At 36.7% G+C, this 20573-nt stretch overlaps 4 protein-coding genes across 7 annotated transcripts; 3 read left to right on the top strand and 1 right to left on the bottom strand.

The window, feature by feature from the left end:
* Positions 1 to 729: 729 nt before the first annotated feature.
* On the bottom strand, positions 730 to 4203 carry LOC147274784 (pentatricopeptide repeat-containing protein At4g21300-like). Its single transcript, XM_086227666.1, has 3 exons — positions 1366 to 4203; positions 1176 to 1271; positions 730 to 997 (listed from the first exon to the last, which is right to left on the bottom strand). The coding sequence occupies exon 1, from the start codon at positions 3942 to 3944 to the stop codon at positions 1701 to 1703; it is 2244 nt and encodes a 747-aa protein (XP_086083792.1). The 5' UTR covers positions 3945 to 4203; the 3' UTR covers positions 730 to 997; positions 1176 to 1271; positions 1366 to 1700.
* Positions 4204 to 4373: 170 nt separating this feature from the next.
* On the top strand, positions 4374 to 7334 carry LOC147274783 (uncharacterized). 2 transcript variants are annotated; one of them, XM_086257600.1, is made up of 10 exons: positions 4374 to 4518; positions 4602 to 4676; positions 4756 to 4842; positions 4923 to 4979; positions 5070 to 5162; positions 5867 to 5939; positions 6075 to 6150; positions 6301 to 6391; positions 6695 to 6818; positions 6933 to 7334. In XM_086257600.1, exons 1-10 carry the CDS (start codon positions 4468 to 4470, stop codon positions 6935 to 6937), a joined length of 732 nt encoding a protein of 243 aa, XP_086113726.1. In that variant the 5' UTR covers positions 4374 to 4467; the 3' UTR covers positions 6938 to 7334. The 2 variants fall into 2 exon arrangements, with proteins under 2 accessions (XP_086113726.1, XP_086113727.1); XM_086257601.1 differs by having other exon boundaries at positions 6695 to 6847.
* A 3644-nt stretch (positions 7335 to 10978) lies between these two features.
* On the top strand, positions 10979 to 12704 carry LOC147274782 (myb-related protein 308-like). The gene is made up of 3 exons (XM_086256313.1): positions 10979 to 11294; positions 11400 to 11529; positions 12037 to 12704. Exons 1-3 carry the CDS (start codon positions 11159 to 11161, stop codon positions 12590 to 12592), a joined length of 822 nt encoding a protein of 273 aa, XP_086112439.1. The 5' UTR covers positions 10979 to 11158; the 3' UTR covers positions 12593 to 12704.
* Positions 12705 to 15762: 3058 nt separating this feature from the next.
* PEX14 (peroxin 14) lies at positions 15763 to 20440 on the top strand. 3 transcript variants are annotated; one of them, XM_086256311.1, is made up of 14 exons: positions 15763 to 15880; positions 16002 to 16044; positions 16449 to 16690; positions 16778 to 16817; positions 16915 to 17108; positions 17312 to 17474; positions 17628 to 17717; positions 17897 to 17967; positions 18091 to 18133; positions 18223 to 18290; positions 18446 to 18490; positions 18576 to 18644; positions 19205 to 19744; positions 20030 to 20440. In XM_086256311.1, exons 2-13 carry the CDS (start codon positions 16020 to 16022, stop codon positions 19727 to 19729), a joined length of 1575 nt encoding a protein of 524 aa, XP_086112437.1. In that variant the 5' UTR covers positions 15763 to 15880; positions 16002 to 16019; the 3' UTR covers positions 19730 to 19744; positions 20030 to 20440. The 3 variants fall into 3 exon arrangements, with proteins under 3 accessions (XP_086112437.1, XP_086112436.1, XP_086112438.1); XM_086256310.1 differs by having other exon boundaries at positions 19205 to 19750; XM_086256312.1 differs by having other exon boundaries at positions 15766 to 15880; positions 16002 to 16046; positions 16454 to 16690; positions 19205 to 19750.
* Positions 20441 to 20573: the final 133 nt, after the last annotated feature.

The raw sequence follows: 20573 nt of genomic DNA, 5'->3' as shown, positions 1-20573 counted from the left end.
ACAGTACAAAGGCAGAAAGAGATAAGATTTGTGAAGGCAAATTACACCTTTTTGGAGTTTATACCCATCTATTAGAAAAAGAAAAAGAAAATATAATGCTTGTCAAGAAATAATAGCTAGAGGTGAGAATCTAATGCCACCATAAAACTCCAACTCATACTGATCTGTACTTGTTTTATATCTCTAGCAAACAGCTTTGCATTAAGAGAGGTTGGTAGTTAAGTTTGGTGGACCCTTGCCTTGATTTTCATTGCTTTCAGGAGTTTGAAGTTTTCTGCTGAGAGGGTTTGATTCATTTGACATTATTTTGGTACTGGGTACACCGACACAATGTGTTATATGGTATTAAACTATCTTTAAAGGGTTTGACATAAATTATTTGCTCTGCAAACTCTGGTTGTGGAATTAGGTACTGGGGTACACCTAGGTTGATGTTGTGTTACATCCAACCCAAGTTTTTAGGTTAGAAAATATTTGACATCAAATTTTGGTGGGTCACTCACTCTTAATAGTCCTTATAGTCTTTTGGGTATACCACTGAATTCGATGAGCCCCTTCCTCACCCCAGCAGTGGGGATGCTTTTCTCCCTTATTCTCCAGGCAATCCTCTCTGTACTGGGCCCTCTGGAGTGGGGACAGTCCCCACAAGAAGTGGGCCTCCCACCAATGGACACCAGGAATGTGGGAGAATCTTGGCCCAAAGATAAAAGGTTTATGCAGACCGCAAAATTTCATCTTTGTTATTGTAAATGTCTGAACCTTGTCATTGATAGTATACACATTAGAATACATTTCATTTTTAAAGCTCCTGGCTGTGATAGTCCACAAGAATTGGCACATAGCTCAAAGGGCATTGCAGCTGGGGGAGCATCCAAATCTTTAGAAGCACGACTTCAACGCACAGGTTGGGATGTAGCATCACTCGTCACTCCCATTGAGAAAGCATCAGCAGCTACCATAGAGGTTGAGAAACACCCATTGAAAACTCACCCCTGCCCTGCAGTTGAAAGCAACCATTATTAGCTATTCTTGAACTCCAATCCATTCAACTAAGATTCTTAAATTTTAAGATTTTAACTGAGAGATCTCCTTCAACTTACCCTCACTTTCCCACCACATCCGCCACTCAAACTCAAAAGACAAAAAAAGTTCAGAAAAAGAAAGAAAAGTTCTACCATGTTATCTCAGCAGATGATTCCCTTCCACCTCTTCTCAGTCTGCTGAATTGACTGATGATAGAGAATAAACGTAATTTGTTGCTTTCTGTTACTCTGTTACCATGGGAATAAGATAATAAACCAATATGAAACTCCTGACAAGAAAGGAAAAAAAACCAATATGAAACAATGTAGAGAAAGAACCTACCAGTCTTCTAGAAATGCTCTTCTAGGTCCGCTAAATGGAGATTGGGCAGTTGCTTGTCTAGATCTTATATACAACTGCTTGGCGCATTGGCTGGGAACGATCATGTTTTTTTTTTTTCAATAATCCTTTTACTATATATGGAAAGACCAGCATAAAATGAGAAGTCAATCAGTTGCGAAGATAGATGGATAGGTCTCATGAATAATTTCTTTGCCGGAATGTATATCATTGAATGGGAATCATCCCAATCCTTCTCAATCACTCGAAACAGTAATAGATTTCCTTTCTGACTAAAAGCAAAATGGCCTAGCAAATTAGCGATGGACTGAGAATTATCAGGTCATCATTTCCATTGGAACTGTTTGGTTATTGGTTCTACTTGCACCCCAAAACAGAAAACCATTGTCTTTAAATGATATAAGATCTTCATCATAAACTTCATCAAGCCCAGCAGTTACGGTCAGTAATTGAGGAATATATCCTGCCTTTCCAATTTCAATCGTTAAACTTTCTATTGTAGCATATATCTCCTCTGACTGGTTATGAGATTGATCACCTGCAGTAAATACATGAACATTGTTATCAACTTCAATCCAACTACATCCAGGCCTCTTCTTGAGTCCCATGCCTTTGATATCTGATCTAACCCTATTAACTTCATTCCATTTCCCATAATCTTCATATAAGTTTGCAAGAAGTGTACGGTAACCGATACTAGAAGGATCAAGTTTGAAGACATGTTCAGCCACAACTTTGGCCAGTCTTTCATCACCATGAATTTTGCATGACCCAAGTAATGATCCCCATATACGGTCATCAGGGGCAAGAGGCATTGTCAAAATCATATCATATGCTTGCTTCAGATGGCCAGCTCGGCCTAAAAGATCAACCATGCAGGTGTACTGTTCAAGTTGAGGTTCAATTTTGTAATCTTTAACCATACGTTTAAAATACTTCAATCCTTCTTCAACCCTCCCTGCATGGCTGCATGCAGATAGAAGAGCTGTAAAAGTTGCATGGTCAGGCGTCAATCCTGCTGCTTCCATTTTCTCAAACAAAGCAAATGTTTCATCCACATGGCCATGCATTCCTAACCCCAAAAGAATTGAATTCCATGATACTTCATTTCTTTCAGGCATTTTCTCAAATACAGTCCATGAGCTCTTTATGTCCCCACATTTTGCATAGGTAGTTATTAGAGAATTGCTCACAAGAGCATTGGACTCAAATTCTTGTCGTAATAAGTAACCATGAACCTCCTTGCACAACTTCATGACAGACAACTGAGCACAAACTGATAGAATACTAGCAACTGTCACAGTATTGGGTCTAATTTTTTCGAATTGCATGTCAAGGAATGCCTTTAAAGCTTCATCTGGATACTCATTCTGAGTACATCCAGATATCAGAGCATTCCACGAAACCAAATCTCTAGCTGGTAATCTATAAAAGACCTTTTGAGCAGACTCCATATCTCTGCATTTAGCATACATATCAACTAAAGCACCTCCAACAAACACATTTGAATCAAACCCCAATTTCACTACTAGCCCATGGATTCCTTTAGACTTAACAGTCAAGGACGAACAGGCCCGCAGAACAGCCAAGATTATGATAGAGTCTACAAAGCCGTATTCCAATATATAGTCACGGAACAGATTCAATGACTCATGAGGACGATTACTTTGAGCAAAATTTGAGATGACAGCGCCCCACGTGACCAAGTTACGATTAAGAGACCTTCTGAAGATTTCAAGACCAGCTTTGCTATCACCACACTTAAAATACATGTCCATAAGAGCTGTTTCAACTCTTACATCAATGATCAATCGAGTGCTAAAACTGAATTTATGGATTTGCTTTCCAAATGCTAAATCCAACAGCTGAGAGCATAGAACTATAACAGCAACCATCGTGGAAGTATCTGGTAACAACCCAATTGCCAACATGTCCAGGAACAACTCCACTGCATGTGACAAACACCCGTTAGAGACATATCCTGAGATCATCACATTCCATATCACTGGATTCCCTCTGATCGACTCTTCATTAATGACACTCCTAAAAACATATTCTGCATTCTTTACGTCCCCACATTTCATGTACATATCGATTAATCCGCTAACCAGGAACTCATCAGTATCTAGAGCACGTTTCACAACAAAACCATGAATTTCTCTTCCATGAACTAAAGACTGAACTGCAGAGCACGACGTGAGAGCTGAAAGGCAAGCCACCCGATTCGGTAACACCCAGTGATCCTCGACCATCATCCGACTAAACATTAGCAATGAACCCATGTAATCTCCTGAATGGCAAAACCCAGATATCATTGTGTTCCATGAAACCAAATCCCTCCTGGGCATTTTCTCAAACATCTGAACTGCATCGTCAACCGCTCCGCATTTCCAGTAAACACCCAAAAGCGAATTGACATCATAAACATCACCCAAAACTCCAAATTTCAACACATGCCCATGAATCTCCCTGGCCTTGCCTACATCAGAAAGCCCCCCAAAAGCCTTAATCAGACACGGAAAGAACTTAAATTCCTCAACTGGCAAACCAAATTCGAGCATTTTAACGTAGATTGTGATTGCGTCTTCGCAGCACCCATCCTCTACATACTTCTTAACCAGCTCACCAGCCGATAAAACATCGACCAGAGAATAATTCCTCGAAAACCCACGTCCCGAAATTGATTTCTGAGATGGGGTTTCCAGGAATTGTATTCCAGAACAAAAATTGTGAAACTTGGAAGTCAAAGATACTAAGCAAGGCGTTCTTGCACGACTTCTGAGTTGGTGCTGCGTACAGTGACCGTACGTATGAATCGAATAGGAAGAGCCTTGCGGTCTGACGATTGCCATTGGTTCTCGTCCAAAGTTTCCGGCTCCGAACGACGTCGTAAGAAGAGGCGGGATTTTCTTTCAAGCGAATGGCCAAAGAAAACAAAAAAGTAATATAGAAATGACGGCAAATGACTTAAATGCCCTTCGCGGCTCTTCTTTTACCCTAGTTGTCTTCTTCCTCTTCTACTCAGTCTGCTCTAATCGCCGATTAGTAATTACTCGTCGGAAAATCGCACAATTTTGTGATAGAATGGCAAATAAAGCGCCCGATTCTCCGGCGAGCTTCGTCGACCAATCAGTTGTAAGAACTCCTCTTTCTATTTCTCTCTAAAAAAAAAAAAAATTCCTTTTGTTTTCTGTAATTTCGAATTTCATGGTGTTTAGGTTCCAGGCGATGTGGTTCTTGACCTCTCAAACATGGCTAACCAGACTATCAAGCTCGGTGGCGGTCTCCGCCAGGTCTCTCTCTCTCTCTCTCTCTCTCTCTCTACACAAATGGCTATCAATATCTCTCTCTCATAATTTTTTATTTATTCAGGATTGTGACGCAATATCTGTGATGAAGGCTGGGAAGTTGAAGTTCTCGAAGCCAAACAAATATTGGGTCGAAACATCCCAGAAAAGGGTCAGTACGTTTCCACATTAAAAAAAAAGTTGCATTTTTTTTTCTTGCACATAATATTTCAATCAGTGTTGTTTGTGCAGTACGTGCCTTGCGTAGCGGACTCTGTTCTTGGAATTGTGGTGGACTCTAAAGCAGATGTAAGAGCTTTAGTATATCCTTGTTTATGATTTTGGTTCTTTGCTGCCAGCTTCTTGTTTATGATTTTTTTTTTCCTTGTATGGGTTTAGAATTTTCTGGTGGACATTAAAGGACCCTCATTGGCATTTTTGCCCGTGCTTGCTTTCGAGGGAGGAACCAGGAGAAACATACCAAAGTTTGCGGTTTGTTTAAATTTAAGTTGTATTTATTCCTTTGTTCCATTAATTTTACAAAATCTACACTTTGACATGTTTTTGCATACTTTTGCAACATAATTTGTAATACAAGGAACGAGAAAAATATGCATAACATTCATATAATATAGTTAATGGAAAATATAAGTTTAAAACCAGGACAATATATGTTGCGAGTATTTGCATTCACAGATTATACTTTACAATTACAAAGTTTGTAGTACTAAGAAGTAAGATCCAAATATATTCAATTGTCAAAACATGGATTAAAGTGTATGCTCTGCTTTAAGATCAGTAGCCCTTATACTTTGTTCAGTGTTCACAAACTAAAACATCCTTATCATCTCTTCCTAGTCCTAGCCATCAATGAAGCAACAGTCATGCCTCATCTATTAGACCAGTTGTTATTACTGCCAATAAAAAGTTATTTACATATTAGGGAGATGTTGGGGCTTTTTATGAGATTTAAGTAATATAATTGGTTTGATCTTGTTGTTGGTGACTGATGCTTTACTGAAATAGTAGTAATTTCATTGTTTTAATTTTGGTCCTTTGCTTTATATGCAAGTAGGTGCAGTGCTTTATAGTAATTTCATTATTTTTTCTATTTATTCTCTTAACTTCAAATTCAGGTCTATTATTTTTTATTTTTTTTTGCAATATTTCACCATGGCTAATGAGTTGCTTGGCAGGTAGGTACTTTGCTTTATGTTCGGGTCGTGAAGGCAAACCCTGGCATGAATCCTGAGTTGTCATGCACTGATGGTTGGTTTTCTGTCGTATCTTTTTCAATTTTATGTCTTATGTGTTCCCCTGTGTATTAGTTCTTGTGAATGTTGATTTATTGGATTCTTATGAATATTTTTTTGACTTTGTTCTAAATTGCTATGTGATCTATAGCCAGTGGAAAAGCAGGAGAGTATGGCCCCCTTAAAGAAGGCTTCACGTTTGAATGTTCAACTGGCCTCTCAAGAATGTGAGATTGAGTTCCCCTTGCTACGATACCTAAGAAGTGCTTAGGAGATAGATACTGCTCTTGTCTAAGCACATAGTCAATGCATAAAACAGCTATAGATTGAGGATTTTCTTTGTTCTATGGTAATTTAACAAGTCATCTGGTTTTCAGGTTGTTGAGTTCACCAACATGTCCAGTTCTTGCGGCACTTGGAAAGAAGCTTTCCTTTGAGATAGCAATTGGTTTAAATGGCCGTGTTTGGGTATATTTCTTAAGGGCCTTTTTTCTTTTTTCTTCTTTTTTAATGGAATTATTATTATTTTTTAATTGCATTGAAGCAGGTCCTTACATCCATCATATCTTAGTAGCACCTAATTTTCTTTGCTTTTGGCATCAATAGTAAAATCTATTCAACACTAGCTTGTAGGCTTGAGTAGCCTTTCTTGAGACTCGGCTGAACTTAATTCTCAGTTGGGATGTTTTCATTGCCGTAAACTTGTTTTCGTATTTGGAAACATAAGCGTTCTAATACCACTGTTCCTTTTAAATTCTGATTAACTTCTAGGTCAATGCTGCTTCACCATCTATGGTGATCATCGTTGCTAATGCAATTATGAACTCGGAGTCTCTGAGTGGGGTGCAGCAGACAATTATGGTGGATAAACTTATTCAGAATTTGAAGTTATCAAGTTAGTCCATTACGCAATGATTCAAACTGGTATCTTAATTTTCTGCATGTTTCTATACCATTTCCTCCGATTCTTTCCTGATATTAACTTTTTTGCTTTAATGTTTTCGTGTAGCATGACAATTCAAGAACTGCAAGCATTGTAGCTGTCAAACTCACCCATTTTGCTTCGTAATAGACATTTTGTCATGAAGGGTTAAGAAGACACAAGAATCCAGTGACCACAGTATCATATGCTAAAATGGTCTTGAGCATGAACCCTTCTGATTCGTTCTACCTTCTGAATCCTTGTGAACCCTAAACCAGTAGAGCTGTCTATAAAACTATGTGTTAATTTTAGTTATGTTATTTAGCTTTAGAATTTAGAGGTATATTGTCATTTAAGCAGCAGATTCCCTTATGAAAGTTGATATGAGCCTCTTTATTTTACATTTTCAAATGAAATTCGACTTGTGTCAACATTATTCAAATGTTACAGATTACAAATACAAGGGTGCAAAGATACTCTTTTTTTTTTTACCCCCAGGTTCAGTGTGATAATGCATTGCTGACTTGCACTATACGCCATCATGTATACGTTGCCCAATTCCTCAAATCTGAGTCAGAGAGCTATACTACATGTTAAAACCTGTACTTGGGTGCCATTATAATTCTTTGTTTGAAGGCAGGGCTGTCGTGTGATGTGTCAGTTTGCCAGAAAATGACCAAGTAGCAATGCTAACTTGGTTTAATCCTTTTCTTAGTTAAATGGTTTAATAAACTTACAAAAGTAAATTATTTTAGAGCCCTAGTTAGAAGCAGATTATGCTAACTTAGTCCAGGGCCTTACTCCTTAAAATAACTCCCAAACTCCCAAGATTGCTACATTCTGAATTATGCAGTGTATGACTTTGGCCATCAATCCATTGCCCATATATGCATCGTCTTTGAATCTCAAGACTTAAATTGGAGATGGGAGAAAAATGATCACGGACCGGTTCAGCCATATGGAGCAATAAAGTCTTGACACGTACCCAACATGACCCAGAGAGAAGCCTAATGTTCTGATTCATGCATTAAATACAACTGCTTCACTCACATGGACAAGGTCCGAGTAATTAAAGGACCTACGGTAATCTCATTAAATGCTATTTTTGTTTCATTTGGGTCTGAAGCTTCTCACTGTTCCAGTGTTCCTTATAGTAGTCCAAACGACACTGATGCAGATAATCAAGCAGTCTACAAAGTACAAAACCCAGTTTGTGTAGTCTCACTCTCACGCAGGCCTGAAGTGGATCCTGCATTGCCTTGCTAGATTTTTTTCTCTGACTGTCACTTCCTTAGATTTTAAAATTTGATTAGCTAAGTTTCCATTGACTATGTCAAAGAAAAGTTTCTGAAAAGTAGCAACTGGGTCAATGAGGTTATTATGATATATATTGCATTATTGCATGTACATGTAAATTGTGAAACATTCGATAACAAGGAGCCTGGTGGAAGTGGGCAAAAAACTCAAAACCCCAGTCCTTTTGTGCAACCATGGAGAAATTACGATGTGGTTCACATAAGTTTTGTACCAGAAAAATAATGGCCTAATTATTTTCACTTTGAGTGGTTCAGACGCATATGCTCGATCCTTTGGAAAATAGAAATATACCACGAACAATTAACCAGTTGTGGTTTGAATGCCATAATAATTTGATTCTTCATTATATTTCTCACATGCAGGAGCATTGGGCTCACATAGTAGTAGTACTGCTACGTAATTAAAGATACTGACATCTATATCGGAGTCTCACATTCAAACTTCAAAGGCCACATATGCTAGTCCAGGGCCTTTGGGTGTTGAACTGTTGATGAATAATAAGTTGCATACATACGGATGCCTATAACATCATGTAGCAGTAGCAATGGCTCAACTCAATTGTGAATAACTAGCCCCAGACTCAAAGACAGCCTAGACTGCCCTCTCTCTCTCTCTCTCTCTCCCTCTCACGGGTTTTTGGGGAGAAAGAAACAAAACCCAATGATTCCAGGAGTGCCAGACCTGAAAAGTACTCACAACCCAGAAGCTAATTGCTAGCTAATTGCTAGCCTCAATAGGTTGTAAGTTGTAACCCAAATGCCAAAGGCACACAAAAAGTGAAAGTGAAACAAAACAAAAAGAAAACAAAGTTTCACCATTCATGCATGCGAATATAACGAAACCAAGTTGCGAATTTGCGATGGAGATTTTTTACTATCTTTCAGTTCTTAATTGAGAATAAGGCTGTTAGAAATGCTCCAATCGATGGAAAGAGACTCTGCAATTGGATTCAGCAAACAACAATAGTCCCATTTAATGTTAGGCATAAGCTGATAAAGCACGTGATTAAAGACAGCATGCAATGTTTGTCTTCTTATTAAGACAATGTGTGACACATCGATTTTTTTCTGTTTTTTCTTGCTAATGTGTGTCACGCTATAGGTTGTTTCCCGGAGGAACATGGCCATTAATAATGGCATTTATGTGTGTTGTCTATTTTTTTAGGATATATAGGATAATTGATGCTCCATCTTTTACTAGAGTACTTTGGTAATCAGTAAATTAAACCACACATTCAAACAATCGATCAATTTGATCATATTAAATTATTAATAATAAGCAAATTTCTAAAACACACATTCAGACAAGCAAATTTCTTGCTCTTGCATACTGCAAAATCCCTTGGCAAATCTTTTTATCTTGAAAAATTGCAATCGCCATTGTGTATGAGCGAGTTGTCTATAAACTATACTCGAATTTTAATAATCAATTTTAAGTTAATATATAAGAATGTAATAAAAATCTCAAAACCCAACATAATAATAGAATAATATTATTGCTTGTTATAATTGGAGTGGGGGTTTGTTTCTTTTCCTTAATGATGGTTGGATAATATTCTACCAATATTTACGTTGGCCAAGTCAAGTTTCTTGTCATTTCTTCATTATTGGAAGCCTTTAATGATTTAATGAGCTACTCTAATAGTCAAACTTCAATAATCCTAAAAGGATTATAATATTAAATTACATTAGAAAATCACATTCATTACATAGAGGGTTATATATTAATTACTAACTATCAAGTGAATTATACATGCATGTTCGTTGGCATATGGTCTAAGAATGTAATTCATCTAACAATATTCATGAAACTTAAAGAGTTGTGTTTAGATTATGGAATAATCGCTCATACATGCATAAATGATTTTAAATGGGAGATGCATAGAGATCTATAGTGGTGCCTGTGCCTACACTTAATCAAAAGCTAGCTAATTATGAGTTTAGGTAACCTACAATTACATTTAAGGAGTAAGTAATTTATTCGTGATGTACTGATGTGGGGATTGGGGAATTAATTAAGGGCCGCGCGTTTTGTATGTGAAAGAGAGAGGGGATGACAGTGATGGGATCCAGTCCATAATGACACGTGGGCGTTTGGGTAACAAACAAAAAAACAAATCTATATATCTGCTCATCTGTTAGCTGCACCAATTAAGCTGCTTTACTGTCCATACAGGGTCCTATCAACCAATCGATATACATACATATATATCAATAAAGATAAATTTATATTTAGTATCTCATTTTAATAATAATATGATGATATGTATATTCTAATATTTATATTTGAATAAAAAATATGTAAATTGATGGAAAAATTTCAATTGACAAAATTGAAAAAATCAAAACTTTAGTTTTCTAAATTAGAAGTCTGGAGAGCAAACTAATATAAGTGTAATAATATAGAGAGCAAAATGATATTAATCTCTATATTTTATTACATAAAATTTATTTAATTTTAAAATAAAATTTATCTCATATAATCTCATCATCTCCTATCCCTTTTTTTCATATCAATATATGCACTTTGATTAATATTCGTTGTATGATATACATTATTATATATTATTATAATGATAGTACTATATAGTAGTGCCAAACAATTATATTTATAGTGCGTTGCTGATGCTGAAGCAGATGGTGACATTAGATAGCTAGCCTCCACTAATTAATATCAGTACTCACACTCAAGTCCCAATATAAATATATATCAAGACGTATATATGACTTTTTGTTTAACTTCATGTATATATATATATATATATATATAAGTGAGTGTGTATAAATAAGCACCATATAGTTCGATCTTTAGTTCTTTACCAAAAAAATAAGCACCACATTGTTGTTTCCTCCAAAAAGCCAGCATATTGACCCCAAGTCTAGTTAGTCTAACTAGTTCTCTTTAATTCTCTGCTCTCTCTCTGCTCTCTCTGCTCTCTCTGCTCTAGCTCTGTCAAGAGTCTTGCTTGCTTTGCTTGCTTTACAAGCACAACAACAATGGAAGGTGGTGGGAGGAGTAGTAGTGGTAGTGAATATAAGAAAGGTCTTTGGACACTGGAGGAGGACAGAATCCTCATGGATTATATTAGGGTGCATGGCAAAGGCAAGTGGAATCGCGTAAACAAACTCACAGGTACCTTAATTAATTAGCTACTACTATATATATATATATTATTAATCAATAATTAAGTAAATAAGGTCATGGATATTAATGAGTATATATCAATTAATGGTGTAGGGTTGAAGAGGTGCGGGAAAAGTTGCAGATTAAGGTGGATGAATTATCTCAGCCCCAACGTCAAGCGGGGTGACTTCTCTGAGGAAGAAGACGATCTTATTATTCGCCTTCATAACCTCCTTGGAAATAGGTAATTAACTCCACTAATTTTCTTAATTTCCTCAAATTAAAGCATAGCTATAACTATATTATAACATTACATATCAAAAAGGGTACGTACAACTTAAATTATGGTTTTTTTTTTTGGCCAGGTACATTCTGGTCTTTAAGTATACAGTTTCTTCCTTGGCCAAAAAAAAAAGTTCACGCTTAATTTCTGATGCCATATTGTGAAATATTCCATCTTTGTTGCGTACGTGTCATTGTTCGAATTCCAAAGTCCCCACAAATACTGGGCAGTACATACTTACTGGTCCCTACTGGTCTCTGATTCCAAGCAATATAATTGCTAGCTATATAGTACTAATTAATACTAGCTACACAAAAGATATTGATATGTATAATGTACGTGTTGCGCGCCAGCAAATGTACTACAAATTTCCTTTAAGAAAAAAAGAAAAATGAGAAATATTGCTCTCTCTTGAGTCTTGACGACGATGATGATGATGATGTTATGTTTAATCACCAAAATAATTAGGTGGTCTTTGATTGCTGGACGAGTACCGGGAAGAACAGACAACCAAGTGAAGAACCACTGGAACACTCATTTGAGCAAGAAGCTCGGTGTCAATCGTGTCATCAACAACAACCACAAGCCAATTAAGACCAAAGCCAAGACCACTACTTCTTTACCAACATTTTCACTACTCTCACAACAACAACAACAAATAAAAGAGAAATTTTGCATTTCCTCAGATCAATCATCAAACTCTGATCAGGATCATGATCATATTCATCATCCTGATGATGATCAACTACAGCCATCACTACCCAATTTCAATATTGGTGATCATCATCATGATGAAGCTTCTGTTTGTGATGATAAAGCAGTGATGATAGATAATGTTGTTGTTGGCTCTAAAAGTGCTGTTGGGTTTAGTGGCATGTGGGAAGCGATGATGAGCAATAATTATGAAAGCTCCTTTTGGTTCTACAATAATCATAGCATTGATCATCTATACCACCCTTACTTCATGGACCCTACTCTAGATGATGGCTACTATTCTCTTGAATATGTTTTAGATGGCTTCTAGACTTATTGCATTTAATTAATTTGTATATATCTAGATTTCTTCTTTTGTTAATGAGATCCATATTCATAATCTGATTTTTTTAATATGAATAAAAAAATTTGGACTATCTCAATTACTCATCTTATGTGTCATTTTTCTAATAGATGTGAGTTCCAATTCTATTAAAAATATGACACAAAAGATAGCCAGGTGAGTCAATAGTCCACTATTCCAATTAATAGAAATGCTAGCTCTTTTGATTGGTAATCTCTTCTTACTGTATAGTTAACATGTTATATTGATTATCAATCTAATCAACAATTTAAATAAGATTTCACGTACTTAGTGATCATGATCTAACAATATTAAATGTCAAACTGTCTGGCTGTAGGAATACCTATATATATATATATATATACTATACATGTAACATGCACATATATATGCACCCATTTATCCATATAAAACAAACCCAAATACATACAATACATTCGATGAGAAAATTAAGCCAAATCAATTAAGGGGCCGGTTGAATCAGGAATGAATTTGAGCAAGATCTAATTGGAATCTACATACATGCACTCACTCACAAAAGGACGAGTAGACATATATATATAAATGCCAGTCAGTGCATGTACGTTCACTACTGTCCACTGTCTGTAAGGGTTCTCTTGTCTTGCCACAGTCAATGTTCACCATGTGGTCCTCCCTGGTTTTGGATACGAATTAGCTTAGACCTAATTGGAGTCAAATTTAGGAAATATATCCTCTCTTTTTTCCCTTCTTAAGCATGTCCAGCAAATTATGTGTACGATCGAATTGAATGGTCCATGCATGCATGGGCCATGGAGAGTAATCAAGCCGACACTCGATCATTTAATGTTGATATGAATGATCGAGAGTACAGTAACATGTGCTAAACTGAGAAGTTAGAGCTTGCATTAGGATTCTAGGCTAATTTTTGTGCGTTAGATTTTGTGTTCATGACTAAAATTTAAAATTTGAGGATTAAGCGTGACTTGCCTAATTTACAATCTAATAACACAACATGTTATGTTCCTCAAGCTAGGAACCTAAAATGCGCGCATATCTCGTCCACTTCTTTGGGTTCCCTTGTGGTATGTACATGCCAATAAATTATTGAAATGTTGAATTTTCAACACATACCATTAGTTGTCTTCTTTCTCTGGGATTTTAGAATCAATCCAGCGATGTGGGAAAAAAAAAGGCATGTAAAGTAAAGATGAGGAAATCTGTAAGGGGGACCCAAATTTGCAATCTGTGGCTCTGAGAAATTGAGGACAGCAGAAGTGTTAAGAGTTAGAGAGAGGCAGAGAGCCTCGATCCGACCCAAAAAAAAAAGAAGAGAGAGCCAGAGAGCCAATGAGTGACATCTTTTATAATACAAGGGATAAAACCAGGCCCAGATCTTTATTGCTCAAAAAGCAATAGGGATAGGCAATATAGGGCTTTTCCTTTGCCTTCAGCCTTTGACCTTATCTTTGCTTTTGTCCCAGCACATTCGGGAAACCCCATCTTGGAAATTAGTTCTTGTTTGGTTTTGAAAAATTGGAGATTGTTTCCCCATAAGTTCCATAACATGTAAATAATTGCTCCTTTAAATGATGTAAAAGGTGCTTTTTTCTGTCTATTTGAAAGCCACTTCACTTTCAAAAACAAAATCATTGGCATAGAGAAAGTAAGGTTAAGGTATACAGCTAGGAGAGAAAAAGTGCTTATATATATATATAATTAATTTACTCTAAAAGAAAAGTTGTTTTCAAAGGTTAATTTGTCTCTCTTGTGCAACATTCTTGATTCTTGTGCATCAATTTTACATCTTGGTTCACATCACGTCCAGCATACATACATATGGACCATATGGTTGAAAAGGGTAGTGGAGTAACAGATGTATACAGCTCTCACGTACTACATAAAATTTAAAGGATACTTCTTTTTTTTGTGCATGTCAAAGGTCCATAAGTGTGTGGACAGTACGGAGCACTGTAGAAAAAGCCTATTGCAAAAGACGGGCAATTAGCTGCAAAGCAATAGTCACCTTTAAACCTGCACTACTCTTATCACATATGGCCATGTGGTCCTAAATGATCATATATATATATATATATATGCAATTATGCATGCTTGATTTGATTTTTTTCTTCTGGTGCATGCATGCTTTAACAAATGCACTATTCATTCATTTATGGTCCAACTTTACAATGCATGTATCCGATCATTTGCTTCTAATAACCAGGATATTATGATATCATGTCTACATATATATCTGAAATTTGAGAAAAGTTTTGGTGACTGTAAACTTAATTGTAATTATCATCATCGTTTGGTCGATCGGTTCCTCAGTATATTCTATATAACAGTTGACATATTAGTTTTGAAAGGGAAATGGTTTTTGGCTATGTGTTCATTGGTATTACAACAAGACATGCATGCGTACACATGACCCAACCCCACGACGCAACAACATTCAATGAGTTGTCTATGTCAATTTAAATCACTCACGAGTCCGTACGTGGCCAAAAAAACAAAAAACAAAAAAATCACTCATGAGTCATGACTTCATGAGTCCTTCCCACTATATAAAATTATAAATAGTAATCAAGCATCATGAAAATCTTCATTCACCTTAAAAACCCATTCGAGAAAGAAGAAACCATTTTCACAATTCACATGATCCGCACAAGTCATCCATCAATGTGTGGGGCTTGTAACTTTAGTGTTGTCTACGACAATGACTCGAATAAAAATATTCGAGTTATTGCTCAATTTGTCTTTTCTTCTTTTTCTTTCTTTTAGTGAAATTGGGGGTCCAATTATGCCCAAATAATAGTAGCAACATGAATTTTTTATCTTCTGATCGAGCTTGTGTAGCTAGATGTTGATTGGGATGAGTCAATGTTGATTGATGGTGTGAAAACACTTCCTCAAGTATAGTTTTGTAGACCATTGGTTTTGTTTGCATCTCATGTGGACAACCGCTTCTAGGCCTAGCAACGCCTAGGTGTTTGGACCGAACAGGTCATGAAGGTGGTAAATCTGGGCCAAGACTTTTGGGCCTTCTTTAACTTCATGGGCCCAAATAAATTATCAGTCCATGATGCATGAGCCACAGGCCCATGTGGATGATGCACCGCAGCGGATAGGAGTTCATTCATTATCTGCAGCATTCTTTGGCGTCTTTCAGACTAGCATGTTGATGTTGCTTTGGGATGTGCAAAGCCCACCATACCAGTTACCTCTGGAGCTAGTGAGCTACCGCTGACCTCATTAGTTTCATCATCTCCTTCTGTAAGCACTTCTATTATCAGAATAATAATAACTTATTTCGTTGTTTGTTTTTCATTTTCTCACTGATTCTCTCCTTTTCTTTCACTTTCTTTTCCGTTTTTCTCTTTGCTGAGTAATTCAGGTGAAGGAGGAGGTCAGTATGGACGACAAACCGCAGGACCCAGGTGCCATTTCTCTCTCTCTCTCGCTCTCTCTCCCTTTTCTTTTTCATTTTTATATGTATTTCAGTACGGTTCCTAGTTGCTGAGCAAGTTAAGCAATTTTATTTCAATAAACAAATTCTATATGTTGCCAGTTTTGTTTATGATTGCTACTAATTTATTTCTGAATAGTTTTCATAGAAAGAATTAGTTCTGTGTGCAATGAATTGAATAAACCCACAAGATTCATTGTATGATTATAGTTTAAGGAGAGTTAAATAAATTAATGGGTTGTGAAAGGAACGTAATTCTTGTAAAATTGGCTGCAGTATTATTACTTTATCTAGAAATAAAAGGAATCTATGAAGCTTAGTTATGTATCTAAGCTGTATGTTTAGGAAAATAATACTGATTATTAACTTGAGCAGCTGGTCTTGCTCAACAAACAAATGAGAGTCAGCAAGATGCTGGGGCTCAGCCACCTAAACAGAATTCTACACCATCTGTGTTTGTGAATTCTGAACCAATAAGAGAGGATCAAGTGCAAAATGCTGTGAAATTCCTTTCGCACCCGAAAGTTAGGGGCTCTCCCATCATTTACAGACGGTCTTTTCTTGAGAAAAAGGGCCTCACAAAGGAAGAGATTGATGAAGCATTTCAGCGTGTGCCTGTAAGTGAATTATTCATTGTTATTTAAGTAAATTGCCAATTGTCAATCTTTTTCATGTTTGACATTTTTTTTCTTTTGAAATTGCAGGACCCACCTCCAGGTGCGCAGGCATCTACTGCAAATCAAGGTAACAAAAAAACTGGTATCAAAGTGGGATATTGGTTTTTACCAGAGTTTGCCAAATGTTTGCATAAGTGATGATTGTATATGCTTTCTTATTGCAGACGGACAAGCGAAGACATCATCAAACATTCAGGCACAAAGTACAACTCAAACTCTGCAGCCTGCAGGAGCTGCTCCTACTTATGCCATTTCCCCTGTGCGTACCTTAACTGGGTATAGATTCCACTGGTATCATGCCCTTGCTGCTGTAGGATTCCTGGCAGTTTCAGGTGCTGGAACAGCTGTACTAATTAAGGTTATTTACACTCAACTTTTTTACAATCATGGCATCTAAAAACTTAGACATGTTAATTGTTATCCTTCACGTTCTGATGCTATTCCTTTGCGTTATATTTCCTTTTTATGTTTCTTGACCCAGTCCCACAAAGTACCCATTAGACTTTTATCACTTGATAGTTCTAGCTAAGTTGGTGTCTCATGGCATGTTTTCTGTTTTAGAAATCTATTATTCCTAGGTTGAAGGCTTGGGTACGCAAGGTTGTATTGGAAGATGAAAATGACATTGAGAAGAAAACTGACTCAAAACCTAGTTTGGCAGAAGAAGCTGCGGCAGCAGATGTGGCAAAAGCAAGCCAGGAAATGCTGAATTCTAAGACCGAAGGTGGGATTGTGATGCTCTATATGCTATTTCTGTCTTAATTGAGTCTACTTTTTTTTGTTGTTATTACTGTTTTCATTTTCATTTTGGATTCTATAGTGACAAGTTTAACATTTTCATGATTGCTTGCTGCACCTTGGTTTATACTTGGGCCAGAGAGGAGATACTTTGTAGAACTCATGAATTTGTTAGATGTGCAAGTGCAAGAAATGAAGTCAATGAGTAATTCCATTCGGAAATTGGAAGGTACTAGAAAGATGCTATGTGATCAAACAAGTAGATATGATTAATTGTTCTGCCTAAAAAAACAGCTACTACACAATCATGAAAATTTTTTGTTCTTCCATTGATGTATCAAATCCATAAATTTGGAATCCAATAATGATTTTATTGATTATCCTATCTTTCTGCTTAATGATCAATAGAAACAAAGGCCCCAGTAAGAACCTCTCTTGTTGACCAGGAAGATCATCGAGTCACTATCACAAATTCAAAGGTTAGTTGAAAGCCTGAAAATAGGCGTAAATTTCAAATTTTTGTTGATTTTTGGAAAGGTTTAGATAATATCATATTCACATCTGTTCATAATTTGGGTTTCTACTATTTAACTGTTTTACAGCAACAATATGTGAACGGCAAGGCAGAGTCTGGCTTGCACTCAGGTTTTTATTCTCAAATTTTTCAATTATCTATTGTTTAATCTTTCTAATGTTTATTGATTTTATTCATAATATTGGAATTTTCTGTACAGTGCAATCTTCCTCAGCTCCTGCATCCATGGAACCATCTGCTGCACCTCACTCAAAATCTTATATGGAGGTAAGTAGTTTTTATGGCCTTTTGTTGCTCAGAACTGTTTCCATAAGAAAGAATATTCAGTCAGTTGTAAGGCCCTAAAAATTAATCATTCATGAGCAATGCTACTGTCTTGCCTAGGGTTTTCTTCCTATTTAACTTTTATTAATATATTGCAGATCATGGCCATGGTACAACGAGGGGAGAAACCTCCTAATGTCAAAGTAAACCCTTTCTAGATTTTCTTATTGAGATCAGTTTTCTTTTTTACTGGATGCTAATTCTTTGTCATTCTGGATGCATATGCAGGACATTGATGATTTACCCCCTAACCCTAATCAGCAACCATCAAATCCTCGCTTGGCACCTAGAGCTAAGGTATTCCTTTTGAGAGTTTTTCACCTTCTCAAATACTCTCTCTCTCTCTCTCTCTCTCTCTCTCTCTCTCTCTCTCACACACACACACACACACACACACAACAGAAATGGAAATTGATTTATGGACTAATGGAGACTCATTAAATTCACTAAGTAATATAAGCAATAGAGAATAAGAGTTTCCACTTTCCACCTATGAGCCAGTTAGTTGAATTTAGGTAACCAACTTTTTGGTTTCCAGTAGGTTACGGCAAGATATGGAACTGATTCACTCTAGATTAGTACACATGGTTGGTCAATTAAGAAAAAATATGATCTTAGGTTGTTGTGTGTCTTTCACAATCTGAACAAAGAAAAATGGCTTCTGTATATCATTCCTTGAGATGATGTTGGAATGTTACCTGATTTTGTGTAAGCTTTATGAAATTATAGAAAGAGCTCTTTTACAAATTCAAGGACTTATTTGGACTCTACTGACAAATTTGACAAAGTTACAAAATTCAAATTTCTTGCTTTGATATCACATGGAGATGATTCTCACTTTATGTTTTCTTGGGTAGCCTTGGGAGGTTGCTCAGACCCAAAACTTGAGCCAAGTATTTCAGCCCCAAGTAAGCAGTGAAGGCATAAATTCCAGCATGCAGGACAATGGGCTTAATTATCAGTTAAACGGTGACAGTTCAGTGCCTTGGTGGCAGCGGAAAAATGTCAGAATCACTGAGATAGAAAATGAAGACGAAGTCAAGGCAGGGTCTTTTGGTGTGCGACCTAGTAAGCAACCAGTTCAGCCAGTTCAGCGTACATGGGTTCCTCCCCAGCCACCCCCGGTTGCAATGGCAGAAGCAGCTGAAGCTATCCGACGGCCAAAACCAGTGCAGAAAGAACAGCTGGGTAATGATCAGCCGATAGCACGTCCATCAGATGAAGCTGATGAGTTGCAGAGGATAACAAAAATATCTGAATCTGGAGGTGCATTGGAGATTAATAATGGGAGTGCTGAGGTGATTAATAATGGGAGTGCTGAGGTGATTAATAATGGGAGCTCATCGGCTGAGATACGAGAAGAGGAAGGTGTCTATGCCTGAGTAATCTGGAATAAGGTATTGGTATGTGCACACCTTTCATGTACTTTTTAAGTGATATAGGTATAATTTTTATGTACTTTCATGAGAGAATAAAAATTATGATAGATTTATGTTTAAGATAGTCCATATAAATCCATTGCACAAGGAATGTGTGTATAACTGTTGTGTGTAAGCCCTGTGGACTGTGGTCGGTTTATCGTTTATTTTCGAACATCAGGGTTTTTTAGCTTTCATGGCCTAGGACAGACTAGTTTAGCCAAAAGGATCTAGTATTATATTGACACTGTATTCTTGGTGCAGATGTCACCGTTGGCAACATACTCAAGAGTTATAAAAGATACACATGCAAGGATGGTATGAGAGATACCTAAACGTGAAGCATATAAAATAAGTTTGCCCAAAGCTCTAATGAACCTGAAGTGGGCTTTGTAGAGTTGGACACGTTTAGCCGACCACCCACAACCCCTCTTGTCATGAGTATTGAGAGGCATACGTGTGTGCATTTCCAAAGTCTCCATTTCAGGCTTTGGTGGTGTTACTGCTTCTGATATGTTAATTTATACATATACATTTGTTTAATTTTCTCATTTTTGGGTGGGTGTATCTTTTGAATTTTGGTGGTGGTTATCGGTAATAGTTGTGTGGGTCTAAACGCGTAGGTTGTTACAATTTTCAACTTTTATTAATGAAAGTGATTTCTGATTTGGTTCATGGTCTTATGTTATTTGCATTGGTTGTCGTTATTTGGATTGTCTATGTCGATTAATGTTGTCCAATCTGAATATTTATAATTTAACATCTATTTTTTTAAAAAAAATTTATGACTTGTTTATTGTATTCAAAA

The sequence above is a fragment of the Dryas octopetala genome, chromosome 9 (assembly GCF_963921425.1).
Source record: "Dryas octopetala chromosome 9, drDryOcto1.1, whole genome shotgun sequence".
Taxonomy (NCBI): Eukaryota; Viridiplantae; Streptophyta; class Magnoliopsida; order Rosales; family Rosaceae; genus Dryas; species Dryas octopetala.
This window is presented reverse-complemented; position numbering and strand designations above follow the sequence as displayed.